At 38.8% G+C, this 15,139-nt stretch overlaps 1 protein-coding gene across 3 annotated transcripts in view; it reads right to left on the bottom strand.

The window, feature by feature from the left end:
- Positions 1-15,139, bottom strand: part of LOC136873888 (116 kDa U5 small nuclear ribonucleoprotein component) — a 398,344-nt gene that overhangs the window by 176,798 nt on the left and 206,407 nt on the right. For all 3 annotated transcript variants that reach the window (XM_068227586.1, XM_067147207.2, XM_067147208.2), the window contains 2 exons: positions 10,751-10,886; positions 10,498-10,625 (listed from right to left, as the gene is read on the bottom strand). In XM_068227586.1, coding sequence (XP_068083687.1) covers positions 10,498-10,625; positions 10,751-10,886 — 264 coding nt within the window. The remainder of the gene's footprint in view (positions 1-10,497; positions 10,626-10,750; positions 10,887-15,139) is intronic.

Consider the following 15,139-nt stretch of genomic DNA (forward strand, 5'->3'; position numbering starts at 1 on the left):
AAAAGAGACAGAGTGTGGCTTAATTATTCATGAAAGGTCTCGAACTTTCCCCGAGAGTTTATAAACTGTTGATTTTCTTGTCTCTCGGCCACTCGATCAACTTCTAACTAAGTGTGGGGACGTAAAGCAGGAGACGGGAAGTGCCTCTTTCACCAGGCAGCAGGTCTTCAGCAAGGTAATGACCATTTAACCTTTATTTCTTGCTAGCTCAGCAGTTTAACCCGCGGGAAAGGTCCGAAACCTTTACAGTGTAACCTAATTTCCTAAATATGTAATTTTCTGCCGGTTTATGTAAAAACTTAAGTAAAATCTACAACTGTAATTCGGGGATAGAGAGTGATTTACCCTGTCGAGCTCCCCTTCATATTGGTTTGAGGTGACTACATTTTATAAATGGTTTACTTCCTTTCTGTAATGTCTTAAATTTTTCTTATACGAGTCACCTACATAGTTTGGGAATAGCCCCTATTTCATCAGCCTAGTGCCTTGTAGGTTTTAAGAAGCTACATAGAGGAGTGCAGGGGTTCGCTTCCTTTCAGTTTCGGGCCATTTATTTCCTGTTATTTCTTCTACACGAAGGCCCTGTAGGCTGGGTACGAGATACCCCTGTCTCATTTTTGTAAGTTGTGCCTTGATGGTAATTTATTATAAAGTATGGCATTGCCTTGAATAGGCTTGAAAAACTGAGCGTGTCTGCTCTTTTCTAGTGTTGTTTGGATGCCTCTGGGAGGCTTGACATTGCAAAGTGGGAGCAAGTGCTCCATGTCATTAGGGGATTTCTGCCCTTGAAACAAATTTGGGTTTTGAGATAGGAACTAAAAAATTGTAAAACCAAGGGCTTGTAGCCAAAGTGTGTTAAAGATTCAAAATCTTGATTCCCCCCTCCCCAAATCTTGTTTTTAATTTGCTATGTAATTGTAATTATCTCAAAAAGTGAGAATTTGTTAACTTGTTGCTTTTCGAAAATATAACCTTCCATTTCAGTTTAAATTCTTTCTATATCTAATTCCATACATATTACAGTTATCTTGTGTTACCAAGGTGTGTTTTTTCTATTCACCGTTTTCAATGCAGCACTGTCACTGTCCCTTTTGGTATTTGTGACCACGGCCTTAAGCCGCTTCCCTTCTCTGTTTTCAATAAGTGTGTTTTTCTTTCGGTGATTTTATGCTGTGTTATGTTTGTTGTTACCCAACCGTGTTTGGTCTCTCTCTTTCTTGTATTTGCTTTAACTCCCTTTGGGGGCGAATACACTAACAACCTTCTCACCTGGGGGCATTACTCCTACGCGTGTAAGGTTTTCCTGCCCAAGTCCAAAGGGCTGGTTTGGTGGCCTGGAGGACGGTGTCGGTCAGAATATATAATAATAATAATAATAATAATAATAATAATAATAATAATAATAATAATAATAATAATAATAATAATAACTGATGAAGTACTTGGCGAGTGTCTAATACGCAAATTATTTATAAAAATGAGAATAAAATATCTGTACCTTGTATTAGTTTCCACTGTCAATAAAATTACACAGGAATCATTTGCATTTTCAAATTGGCAAACATGAAGCCTATTCACTTGTCAGACAGGAGGCTTTTATACCTGGAGAAACTCTGCTCAACATCACATGACATTATGGGAGCAAATTTGAAGTTGAAATTCTGGTTTAGAATCCTCAAATTTTGCTTTGTTTCACAAAGAATGTCACTTATCTTGCAAAGCATAGAATAACAATAACTTAATTCAGACAACAACACCCTTCCCAATTTTGCACTAACTCTATCATTGCTTTAGATCATTCTCAGTTTTTTTTTTTAAAATCTCAAAGCAGAAGCCCTGCAGTTTCAAGACAGTGACTGTCCTTGATATTCTGCCGAAGTCTGAATTGTGTATAACAAGTTTCTGATCTCCTAGAAATAAAATCTTGCATAATTTCTATACATGATGAATCAGAAGGATCAAACTCTTGAATTACCCTCTCAAAGAAATCATATTTCTGCAATAATATTGAATAGCATGAAGCCACATCCTCTAACAAGTAAGGATAGATTGAAGAGGAAAAGGTAGAGCAAGGGATGTTTCTTTCACCTTCCGTCCTCAACGTGGAGCTTCTGCCAATCAACACAAACCATGTGCGAGACATGTAACATGGACCATTTTATGGCAAAGCAGTCCTTTTCCTGCCTTGGTCGTGTAAGGTGTAGCATCAGTTCAAACAGTAGAATGTTTTCTCACTTTACAACATTTGGTCAAAATAGCTTCATAGCATCATCAAACAGCACTGCAATCGCGGAATGATTTACTTTATCAAGAAATTCACATTTTAGAAGAAAAACTTCACCGAATGTACATCTCTAAGAAGGATGTGAATCTGGCATTATTTGCTTTTTTTATATAAGAATTTTGGAAGTAACATCATCACGCAGATATCTTTACAAGTGTTATCTAAACAAGACTGTATTTGAAGAAGCTCCCTCAAAAAGAAGTTGCTGCCTGTTCACTGTTAAACACCTTTGATGCTTTTTTTATCTGCTTTACGTTGCACTGACACAAAATAGGTCTTATGGCAACAATTGGATAGGCAAGGACTAGGACTACGAAAGGAAGCAACCACGGCCTTAATTAAGGTGTGCAAATAGGAAACCACAGGAAACCATCTTCAGGAATACTTACAGTGGGGTTCAAACTCACTATCTTCCGAATGTAAGCTGACAGCCATGATACCTTTGATGCTTACCAGTATCACAGTGCTGTTGCACATTAAAACGCTTCTGAACCAATACCTTTGGTTGACAGAGATTGTAGTATAAAATAACACCATCACTACTAAAAATCTGTTCCCCAAATTCTTGAACAAACTGTCTCAGTTTTGTACTTTCTGAACACTACCCTTCAGGTATGCTGAAATCACAATGAAAGACTAAAGATGTGATCTCAAACCAAGGACAGTTGATGGTTTGAGGGGAGGTTAGTTCAGTTGCCCTAGCTTTTCCAGAAAACAAGAATCCTGGCAACGTGATCATTCAGATAAGAGCCAAGATTAAATTGCTCCAAGCCGAGCTGCCTTATTCAGAATACTGTCTTTCACTATCACGGTTGAGCTCATTAGTAATTTCCATTAACCCTCCTTTGTCCATGATTTTACTTCTACCTGCTAAATACTGTACCAGGAAAGCCTATGTCCTGGTCCATATCAATCGAAAGAAACGTTATTCCAGCATAAAATATCCGTCCGACGTACGAACATTTAAATAAAGGAATGTTCCAGCATGTGCCAGACTTCACGAGTGCACTAAGCGAAGTCAAGTGACGTCACCTGTCGCTCGAAGCTCACCTCCCCTAGAGATATTTCTCGAAAAGAATTTTCTTTTCGCAAGCTTTTCAATGCCTTAACCAATTTCAACGGGACAAATGCTGAATTGTAGCGGACGTCATAAAAGTTAATCCCTGTGAATTTCGAATTAATCCATCCCATGGTTGTTGAGTTATAATAATTTAAAGTCTAAGAAAATTATACACTCACGGTCGCATGGCCAAGAGAACTACCCCTCCCAGCGCCGGTATATATATGTCAAGGCTAACAAGCAGAGCAGCGCAGTACAAGGACGAGTACACAAATGTGTGCGAGTGAGACAGAGGAGAGACCGACCCTTGTACAGTATGTCCGCGCAGTCACGGTGAAAGTACTTGCCGTCGCGTTTCCGGAACACGAAGTTATATCGCCGACAAAATTATAAAAGACGTCGCACTGTATTTAGTACATCGCGTCGTGACTACAGTCTAATTCTAAAGACATTTGAGAATATAATACGAGTGAACTTATTGAAGTGGAAATACCAAATATTTAACGTTCACAGAATATACCATTACGTGTAGACTTAGTTTACTTCACATGATATCGAACTTCTACAGAAACTAATGTATACAATTACCAGAACTCATTTCTTTTCGAGTATTGAACTGTATTTCTTTATTCACGCCATATTAGTATACGACTTATAGCAGTAATCTGGGTGAATACTAAGAACTTTTTCTGAGGTAATATGACGTTATAACAACAAGATAATCAGAAAATAATCCTTAGTGACTTAATGACCGTGTTCAAAGACTGTGATTATAGACTATGATTTGCCTTTTTCAAGTGTGAACTGTGTAATTATGGACGTTTCGGTAACGACTTTAAATAGCATTTCATACAGGAAGGACTGTGATTATTCATTTAACGTCTTAAAGTTCAATTACGCCATAAACTGTGTTAAACAGTTAATGACACTGTCAGTGATAACTACTCGCACTAAGTGAATTTTTCGTGTGCGAAAAATCACCTTAACGAGCTGCAATTCTACACGATCCAGTTCCAGCTATCATCACCTCATCGGGGGACGTCAACATGGTGTGTTAAGGGAACACCGCCGATCCTGATTCTCCACGGAACATTCCAGACGTCCATCCTTCAACATTTGTAGCAACATTTATTTCATTAAGTGAGTAGTAATAAACTGACTAAAATTTTCTCATTAATTTTGAACAGTGGAAACTTCAGTGCCATGTGTGAACAAATATTTCAGAGTTCTCATAGTTTCTCAGAAGTGATTAATTTAATTTTCAAATTTAATTTTCATATCTCATAGAAAGACTTTAGGTTTTTCAAGTGTGCTATACATCAAGGTTTACAAACTGAAAAACTGAAAACTTTTAAAAGAAATTTAATTTCTCATGTCAATTTACAATTACAAGTGTGTGCTCATATTTAGAAAGACTTTAGGTGGAAATCTAATACCTCGTCTTCTCACATATGAAAGACTTTGGAATCAGTGATATTCATTTAATTTTCATGAACAGAATTCAGGAAGATTACGTTCAAACTTTTAATTTCAATGCCAGATTTGAGTCCAATAATCATATTGCAGGGTGAAGAATTAATAAATTGTTTAAAAAATTTTTTTTAACCATCTATTATTCGCTCTGCGAGTCTATCCTACTCTGTATCAGCTCCAAAACCAAGTTCCACTCCCTGAGGTCCTACTCATGCCCTTTCCCCAAAAACTTTTCCTGTGACAGAGAGGATAGAATATATAATAGATGGCGCCCAATGTGGGGCCCGATTTGGAGCCACGCCAAAAATAATAGAAGGTGCTGCACAGAATTAGGCCTCGATTGGAGTCACGATACCAGATATAATAGATTGCCGCAACACTCAGTGTTTGATTTGCGTCATAATGAATTTCAATTTGAGTACGGGATTCGACTGCAAGTATTACAAACATGAAGAACTTGTTGTATTTGACTTATTCGAATATTCCGGAACCATGGATATCTTACTCGCAGCAATCGAAACTCTCAGGCTTAGCATTAACGATCAGAATGCTAAGATTGATAGGTCTAACAGCCAGATAGCACAAATGAACACGCAAATAGATCGAATTAATACGCAAATGGTAGAGTCTAATAATCAAATGAACACACAAATAACCGCACTACAGTCACAGATAATTGACTCTAATTCTCAACTGCAGTCACAACTACAGGCGCAGATGGTAGATTCTAATAACCAATTACAGGCTCAAAATACTCAACAGCAAGAGCAGTTAAATGAGTCAAGCAGCAAGGTCGAAGAGTTAACTTCTAAAATTGATAGGACCTTGAACACTAAGTTTGCAGAGGCCGATAAAGTCATTAATAAAAGGCTCACTGAATCCAGTGCCCTTATCGAGCAACGATTCCGTGAAGCTGGAACTCGCCTCGAAAAGAAACTTACTGATTCTAGTGCACAAGTCGAAGCCACATTGAAAAACATGCGGGATCAGTTTGTTGAAAACTTAGAGTCTATCAAGGAAGAAATAAAGACAGAGGTCGTCAAGTCTTTAGACAAAGATCTTAGAAATGTTCTTCCTTCCGTTCAAGCATTTTCCACCGAACTCAAAGATTTACAGACTGAATTTCAAGAATCCCATGGTAACATCTCACAAGCTCAAGTAAAGCTAGCTCAGGTGCAGGAAAACCTGCGAGATGCATTAAAGAACGACGTGGGCAAATTACGAAGCGAGATAGGATTAATTAAGAGCACGCAAGGAGAACTCGACAAACGTATTACAGGACAGCTAGACAGCACGCATACCCAGATAGCTGCTTTCTGTAAAGATGTACAAGTCATTAAAACTGACTTGAGAAATTAAATAAAAGATTTAGACGCCTCAATTAATTCCAAAATTGAGAATTCGTCTGAAGAAGTGAATCAAATTAAACCCAAAGAACATACAACTGACGTCACAATTCCTGGTTCATCGAGGGAAGTACACAGCACAACAACCCTCATTAAAGTACCAGATGACAAACCAGTCAAATTTTCAGGACGTGACGAGTATACTGCTCGAGAATTTTTGTTAAATGTCGACGATTACCTAGAAGAGAATAGGGTAGATGACGATAGAAAACTTAAGAGTAGTATCCAAGCTTCTAGAAGGACGAGCCTTGTCATGGTTCATAGCTTTTAAGAGCAACTTTAAAAACTATGACGACTTTAAAAAGGCACTTCTTAAACGCTTTTGGGATTCTGAAAGACAACACCTCGTCAAGATGCAACTCTACTCTAGTAAATACAATACTTCAGTCAATACTTCCCGATATTCAGATTATTGTTTAATGCAATTAAAAAAAATACAATTTTTAGATCCACCTTTGCCAGATATCGAACTCATTCAGATCCTGACACTTCAATAATCGCCTCATGTTCAAGAGATACTAGTCGCTGCCAACATTAAAACATTGGAACATTTCGACGCTACTTTGCGTAGGTTAGATACGGCTAATATCCAATCTAGTCCGAAAACTAACAGGACTCGAGAAATAAATACGAACTCTGTGGAAATAAAACCGCCGGAGAGAGAGGAACCCAGGACATGTGAAGAAGGCAGATTAAGCCCTACCAACCCAACCAGATTCCGGAATTTTAGACGTCAGAGGAATCAGGATAGACACCTTTACCAACCTAGGAATTCATGGAGACAGCGTGAAAGCACTCCTGAAGGAAATCGTGAGTCCAGACGACGAGAACTCGAAAGTAAATGGAAGGATACACGGGAATACGTCAGGGAGAGAAATCGTAATCCTGATGAGCTTGGAGCCACGTCCCTGGAATACCAACGTCAATTCAGACCAAGAGAACAAAGATCACTTAATCCTGAATCAAAAGGCGCTATTAAAAAAAACCGCCGATCTCACAATAGGGAGACTGACTACAGAACACGATGAGGATGAGATTTCAAACTATTGTACTGCTGTTATCGATTACTGGCACAATGACGATTCCGAATTACTATTCGAAGACGCACAAACACCAAGGCCAATCATTACCCGTTCATTACCTGTCATAACAGTACGCACAGGCAACCTACAGGTGATTACGCTCATCGATTCTGGAGCGCAAGCTTCTTTAATTTCTGATAGGCTTGTAGACTCGCTTAAAAATCAGAACAATGTTTTGTTATTGCCTGCAGCTCAGATCAAAGTAAGAGGGATAGTTCCTGATAAAGTTGTTAAGTGTAAATCCCAGGCATTTTTAGAGTTTGAAATTAACAGTCAGACATTCGAACACATATTTTTGGTAGTATCATGTCTTAACACTTGGATCAGATTTTATGATCAAATACAAAGGAACCATTGACTATGACGCCAACCTCGTAAGATTAAAGAATAATTCCGTAGGACTACAGCTGGTAGGACGAGGCGACCTGGAAGTTCAAGAGAATGGAGCCTGTTTCGAAGAAGCCGGTGGTGACATTATTACGCCCGCTGTAAGCGAGGTTGCGCCAGCCGTAGCAGAATGTCAAAAGGGTGACCAAAGTGAGGACGATGCAGAGTCCCTATTCAATGAGAACTCCATCATAGGTCCGGATTATATAATGTCAATAGCCAGTGTGGTTGAAGACCCGGAAATTAAATTAAAATTGGAGGAGGCTAAAAATGATGTTCTACAAAAATTTGCATGTGTGTTCGATGACAAGCCTGGAGAGATAGCTGGCTACGAATATCATCTTGATGTATATGACTTGTCCCCTTATCAGAAGAAGCCATATCCCATTCCAGAGAGCCAATTTAAAACAATATGTACCACAGGAAGAGTAAAGCTTGGAAAAGAAAATCCTGCGTACTTTCTTTTCGTCAAACCAAGGGGAAGATGCACCAGGAAAGCCTATGTCCTGGACCATATCAATCGAAAGAAACGTTATTCCAGCATAAAATATCTCTCCGACGTACGAACATTTAAATAAAGGAATGTTCCAGCATGTGCCAGACTTCATGAGTGCATTAGGCGAAGTCAAGTGACGTCACCTGTCGCTCGAAGCTCACCTTCCCTAGAGATATTTTTCGAAAATATTCTTTTCGCAAGCTTTTTAACGCCTTAACCAATTTCAACGGGACAAATGCTGAATTGTAGCGGACGTCATAAAAGTTAATCCCTGTGAATTTTGAATTAATCCATCCCATGGTTGTTGAGTTATAATAATTTAAAGTCTAAGAAAATTATACACTCACGGTCGCATGGCCAAGAGAGCTACCCCTCCCAGCGCCGGTATATATATGTCAAGGCTAACAAGCAGAGCAGCGCAGTACAAGGACGAGTACACAGATGTGTGTGAGTGAGACAGAGGAGAGACCGACCCTCGTACTGTATGTCCGCACAGTCACAGTGAAAGTACTTGCCGGCACGTTTCCGGAACACGAAGTTATATCGCCGACAAAATTATAAAAGACGTCGCACTGTATTTAGTACATCGCGTCGCGACTAAAGTGCAAATACCAAATATTTAACGTTCACAGAATATATCATTACGTGTAGACTTAGTTTACTTCACATGATATTGAACTTCTACAGAAACTAATGTGTAGAATTACCAGAACTCATTTCTTTTCGAGTATTGAACTGTATTTCTCTATTCACGCCATATTAGTATACGACTTACAGTAGTAATCTGGGTGAATACTAAGAACTTTTTCTGAGGTAATATGATGTTATAATAACAAGATAATCAGAAAATAATCCTTAGTGACTTAATGACCGTGTTCAAAGACTGTGATTATAGACTATGATTTGCCTTTTTCAAGTGTGAACTGTGTAATTATGGACGTTTCGGTAACGACTTTAAATAGCATTTCATACAGGAAGGACTGTGATTATTCATTTAACGTCTTAAAGTTCAATTACGCCATAAACTGTGTTCAACAGTAAATGACAGTGTCAGTGATAACTACTCGCACTAAGTGAATTCTTTGTGTGCGAAAAATCACCTTAACGAGCTGCAATTCTACACGAACCAGTTCCAGCCATCATCACCTCATCGGGGGACGTCAACATGGTGTGTTAAGGGAACACCGCCGAACCTGATTCTCCACGGAACATTCCAGACGTCCATCCTTCAACATTTGTAGCAACATTTATTTCATTAAGTGAGTAGTAATAAACTGACTAAAATTTTCTCATTAATTTTGAACAGTGGAAACTTCCGTGCCATGTGTGAACAAATATTTCAGAGTTCTCTTAGTTTCTCAGAAGTGATTAATTTAATTTTCAAATTTAACTTTCATATCTCATAGAAAGACTTTAGACTTTTCAAGAAATTTAATTTCTCATGTCAATTTACAATTACAAGTGTGTGCTCATATTTAGAAAGACTTTAGGTGGAAATCTAATACCTCGTCTTCTCACATATGAAAGACTTTGGAATCAGTGATATTCATTTAATTTTCATGAACAGAATTCAGGAATATTACGTTCAAACTTTTAATTTCAATGCCAGATTTGAGTCCATTAATCATATTGCAGGGTGAAGAATTAATAAATTGTTAAAAAAATTTTTTTTTAACCATCTATTATTCGCTCTGCGAGTCTATCCTACTCTGTATCGGCTCCAAAACCAAGTTCCACTCCCTGAGGTCCTACTCATGCCCTTTCCCCAAAAACTTTTCCTGGTACAATACAGACTAACACTTTGAAATATTCCTTCCACAGAAAGACACCCCTACCTGTTGCAGTAGTAATATATGGAAGTCTGACACAGAAACTCCCACACTGGTACTATAAAATTCTATGGAATATGACAAAAATATGACTATCTAGTACCACGTAAAAAATATGACCAATATCTCAGAAGGGTCCAAAATATGACTTTTAAGGCAAAATAAATATCCTGCAATTTCCTGAAAAAGAATTGCAGATATGTTTTTACATAGAAATCAAAATAAAGCTCTTAGAACAAATATGACATGTCAGAGAAATCTGCCCCTTACTCATTAATAATTGAAATCCTTTATTGCAAGTAAGCCAACAAATTCTCAGTAAAATTAATGTTGAGAGAAACTATTTAATTTCTGATACCAGAAATATAACACTTGGTAGTTTCACAGCACACCTAGCAAATAGCGTGCTGCAACATACCCAGTGAGAACCACTGTTGTGTTCTTGCTACATCTTATTTACAATGCACAAAAAATACTCACATCTGGATCACAGTTACACATATCTTCAGTGAGATCAGTGTTGAGTGGCCCTGTATAGATGTGCTTCACCTTATTATGTGCATTGTCAGCAGGAGAGGGGATGTGTTGAACGCACATGTCCACAAAACCTAAAAACGAAACATACAACACCCAATAAACAAAACCTATGGTGACAAAAAAGTTAAAGATATATCTGGAACTGTTCTCAAAGACATGTATAATTAATAATCAGTGAAGATGGGAGTAAACATACCACTGAAATCTCCAAGAAATTTGCCACAAATAAGGCGTAACAATGGCCGAATGTTGATCTTCATTTCCTCTTTGGAGAGACGGATTCCCAACTCATCAAGCACGGCCGGAAGTGTTGTATCTACATCGCCCACCACCTGATCAGGGAAATAAATTAATTAATTTCACTATACTGAATACTAGCAGAACAAAGTTGCGTTTAATACAGTAAAGACATCCTATACCATCAAACAGTGTGATTATCCTATTTTTCCAACTGGAAAAAATATGGGGAGTTTGTTTTGATGATGGACAGATCGATATTTTTGTTATGTTTAGGTTGGCAGTACTACAGACTAATCATCATGGCGTCTTGAAGCTGTTTGTATTGTAACCATGTCAAGTACTTGTATTTAAGTTAAGGAATGAATCAGGTAATATTCGGTGAATCAGTGCTTATTGGCGAACTTCACTACACTATTAAGTTTAAGTATCATATTCACTATTTCTGGTCCTCCGGGCAGGCTATTACCTCGATATTCACAAAACACATGGTGAATGCATCAGTACCATATTAAGCAAAGTGACTGAAGACTTTAGTTAATCAACAATTTAAGAACATTCAGCAGCTGCGTGGTTACTTTCATGAACATTGAAGACATTCTATTGTTGGGTGATGTAAGAACATTCATCTGTATGCTCACTTCCATGAACGTTGAAGACTTTCAAACTATAACTCATTTCAAGGCGCACTTCGCAACACGGGTCGAATGACATGACTGGCAAATCTTTTGATCTGACGAGCATTTACTCGGCAGATATCCTGTGTACATCACGAAATTTCATTGAACATGCAAAATTCTTGGAGAGAATGTGTGCATTTGTTATACGTAACATTGAATTAAACTGTAAGACATATCCTTCATGGCAGCTCCAGCTAACATTCACCGAAGCGGTATTGTGCCACTACCTAGCAGATTGGAATCGATGTGGGAAACAAGTGTTCCAGGTCATCAGCATCTGCTTTAAGTCAAGTCCATTTCCTTTCATTATTATCATGGATCCTAACACAGTGAAGGGCCTGGATAAGCAACGAGGAATTTATACTGTGTCACTAACACACATGCAAACATTTTTAAATATCTATGATCCAGAAACGGATGCCATTAAGGTTGAAGAGAGACTGAGGGATCTACAGTGGAACCTCGGATTGCGAGTAACTTGGTCTACGAGTGTTTTGCAAGACGAGCAAATATTTTAAATAAATTGTGACTTGATAAGCGAGTGAGGTTTCACAATACAAGCGTCACGTGTACGTACGTTTCCACCTTGCCTGTGCCTTTGTTTTCCCCTCCCCCTGCCATTCTCTTTCCTGGGAAAGTGTGTATAATCATTTCCTGTGCTGGACTTCAGTTGGCATGCCTCGCTCGCATAGTCAACACCGTACGAGTGTACATGTTTTGTTTCTGTCATATGTGATATAACTGTTCTGCAACGATGGGCCCTGTGAATGAAAAGAAGGCTAAAAAGGAATTCGGTCGGAAGAAGGAGATGATTACAATGGATGAATCTGTTCAATGACAATGCAATGTCACATTTTCGTGAAATCCTCAAAAAGAGGCAAAAGCAACAGTCATTGGACAGGTTCCTCGTTAAAGTTGCACGAAAAGAAAACACTTCCAATGAGCCAACCGATAGCAGTGATTCCGTTAGTGAAATTCGTGCTACACAGTAACTCTTCTCGTGTCATCTCTCGTCTCCCTCACACCAACAATGATTCTATTGTAAGGTAAAGTGCAGTTTAATTGTTTTACGTTATATTTTGTTTTAGAAATGTTATGCGAATAAATGTTTTTGTGTTGTGGACGAATCATCCGAGTTTCAATAGTTTCTTATGGGAAAATTTGCTTTGATATACGAGCGATTTGAATTACGAGGATGTTGCTGGAACCAATTATGTTCGCAATCCAAGGTTCCACTGTACAAGATATGAGAGAGAATTTTGAAAGATTACAGCACGATCTTGAATTAAATGATGATGCTAATGACCATTCAACCAGTAGAGCAAATTTTGAAGATATATATTATATTGTGCTAGGTCATTTGGAAACTTTAGCTAGATCAATTCAGGCTTCCCAAATTGCTGACTATCATACAAGTCATCATCATTAGTCGTCGTGCTCATTACTGAGCGTCGTGACCTCATAACTCCATCATTTCCTTGTTGCAACCTTGACAAGATGTCTCCATCCAGAGCGGTTATCACATTTCGTTAGTATGACCTGAAGTGGTAGCCCAGTGATCTTCTTCGCCTGATCTATCCATCTGCTTGCTGTTCTTCCTCGTGGTCTACTGCCTTCAATTTTGCCTTGTAAAATTACCTTTTCCAAGTTCTCTCCGTCTCGTCTCAAAATGTGGCCAAGGAACTGGAGGTAACGTTCACTCACACGGGAAGATAGACGTTTCTTGATGCAGAGTTCTTCCAGAATGGAAACATTAGTTCTTTTTTCTGTCCAGGATACACGTAGCATTCTCCGCCAACACCACATCTCAAAGGCATCAATGCGCTTTCTGTCTTTAGCATTCACAGTCCAGGTCTCACAGCCGTACAAAAAGACGGAGAACACTAGTGATTCTACCAAGCGCATCTTCGTGGCTTTTGATATTGCCCGGTTCTGCCAGATCTTAGTAAGTTTAACCATTGCAGCACGACCTAAGACAATACGTCTTTTTACCTCTTTATCACAGTTTCCCGTGTCGTTGATGACAGACCCCAAGTATACAAATTCCTTAACTATATCCAGGTCTTTTAGGTATCCCGTAAGTTGGATTTCACCTTGCCGATCAACTACCATTAGTTTGGTCTTTTTTATGTTTATCTCTAGACCATACTGAAGACTAGTGTTCTTCACCCTTCAAGCAAGTCATGAAGTTCCTCTTCACTACCAGCGATGAGGGTAGTGTCATCTGCAAAGCGTAGGTTATTAATTTTTCTGCCACCAATCGAAATTCCACCATTCCAGCCATTGAGAGCTCTTTTGATGACACACTCTGCATAGATGTTGTAGAGTTGAGGTGATAATATACAACCTTGCCTTACTCCATTCGTCACATTGAAAATGCCTGAGAGATCACCATCTACCTTTATGGTTGCTGCGTGGTTTTTATACAGGCTTTTCAGTAACGATATTAAGTGCAGTGGAACCCCAAATTCCTTTAGCACCTGCCACAACTTGTCCCACATAACAATACAAGTACCAATGACAATATTGGTGGGAATGTCAGCAGTGTACAGTGGCCAAAAATACCAATTCCACAGTTTTCTGGCGACTTCAAGGATTGGATTAGTTTGGTTGTTGCATGGGATATAGATTTGTAGATATAACAAACCTAGACTAATAGCTGTAAGACATAATCATGAACTACTGTCTCCCCCAAGTGTTAGTGAGGACTCATCATCCGAGCTCAGGCGCTTATTAAACCACATGGCAAGAAATAAGAATGCCTTAGAAGCTCTCAAGTGGGATGTTTCTTCATTTGAATTGATGCTTATAACAATGAATGCTAAATAATGTTGATAGTAGGACTAAGAAGGAATCTGAGGTTCTGTCTGCTTCAAGAAAGAGTTGTAACTCGAAGGATCTAATTTAATTCTTAGAAACACGTGTTATGCCCTAGAGGTAGTCAAAGTGAACTCACAGTTAAATACTGAGAACGAACCCACAAACTTATCCAGACATATGTTAGCATGGACAAACAATGTAAAACCGGGCGAGTTGGCCGTGCGCGTAGAGGCGCGCGGCTGTGAGCTTGCATCCGGGAGATAGTAGGTTCGAATCCCACTATCGGCAGCCCTGAAGATGGTTTTCCGTGGTTTCCCATTTTCACACCAGGCAAATGCTGGGGCTGTACCTTAATTAAGGCCACGGCCGCTTCCTTCCAACTCCTAGGCTTTTCCCATCCCCCATCCCATCGTCGCCATAAGACCTACCTGTGTCAGTGCGACGTAAAGCCCCTAGCAAAAAAAAAAAAAAAAAAAAAAGAAATACTGTAATCAGGTGCATGCTTCATATCACAGCATTTAGAATTTAAGTCTAAAAATCTGTGCTTCAATTGCCTCCTTGTAGATGATCATAAGTACCTCCAGTGTAAGGGTAGCTCTTATCGTACGTGAAAGAGGAAACACCGTACCTTGCTACATGCTATTAATGTTGAAGTTAAGGAAGGTGGTGCATCCCATGAATCACAACCCCATTACGATTCTGCAAATGAAATTGCTAGGTCACCAGAAATGAGAACTGGTAGTTATTGCTCATTTAAGAGCGAAGAAAATGATCGTGTATTGTTGGGAACAGCAATTGTTTATGTTCTTGATTCAAGAGGAGTAATGGATAAGACAATATGTCTTCTT

The sequence above is a fragment of the Anabrus simplex genome, chromosome 5, assembly GCF_040414725.1.
Source record: "Anabrus simplex isolate iqAnaSimp1 chromosome 5, ASM4041472v1, whole genome shotgun sequence".
NCBI classification, from domain to species: domain Eukaryota; kingdom Metazoa; phylum Arthropoda; class Insecta; order Orthoptera; family Tettigoniidae; genus Anabrus; species Anabrus simplex.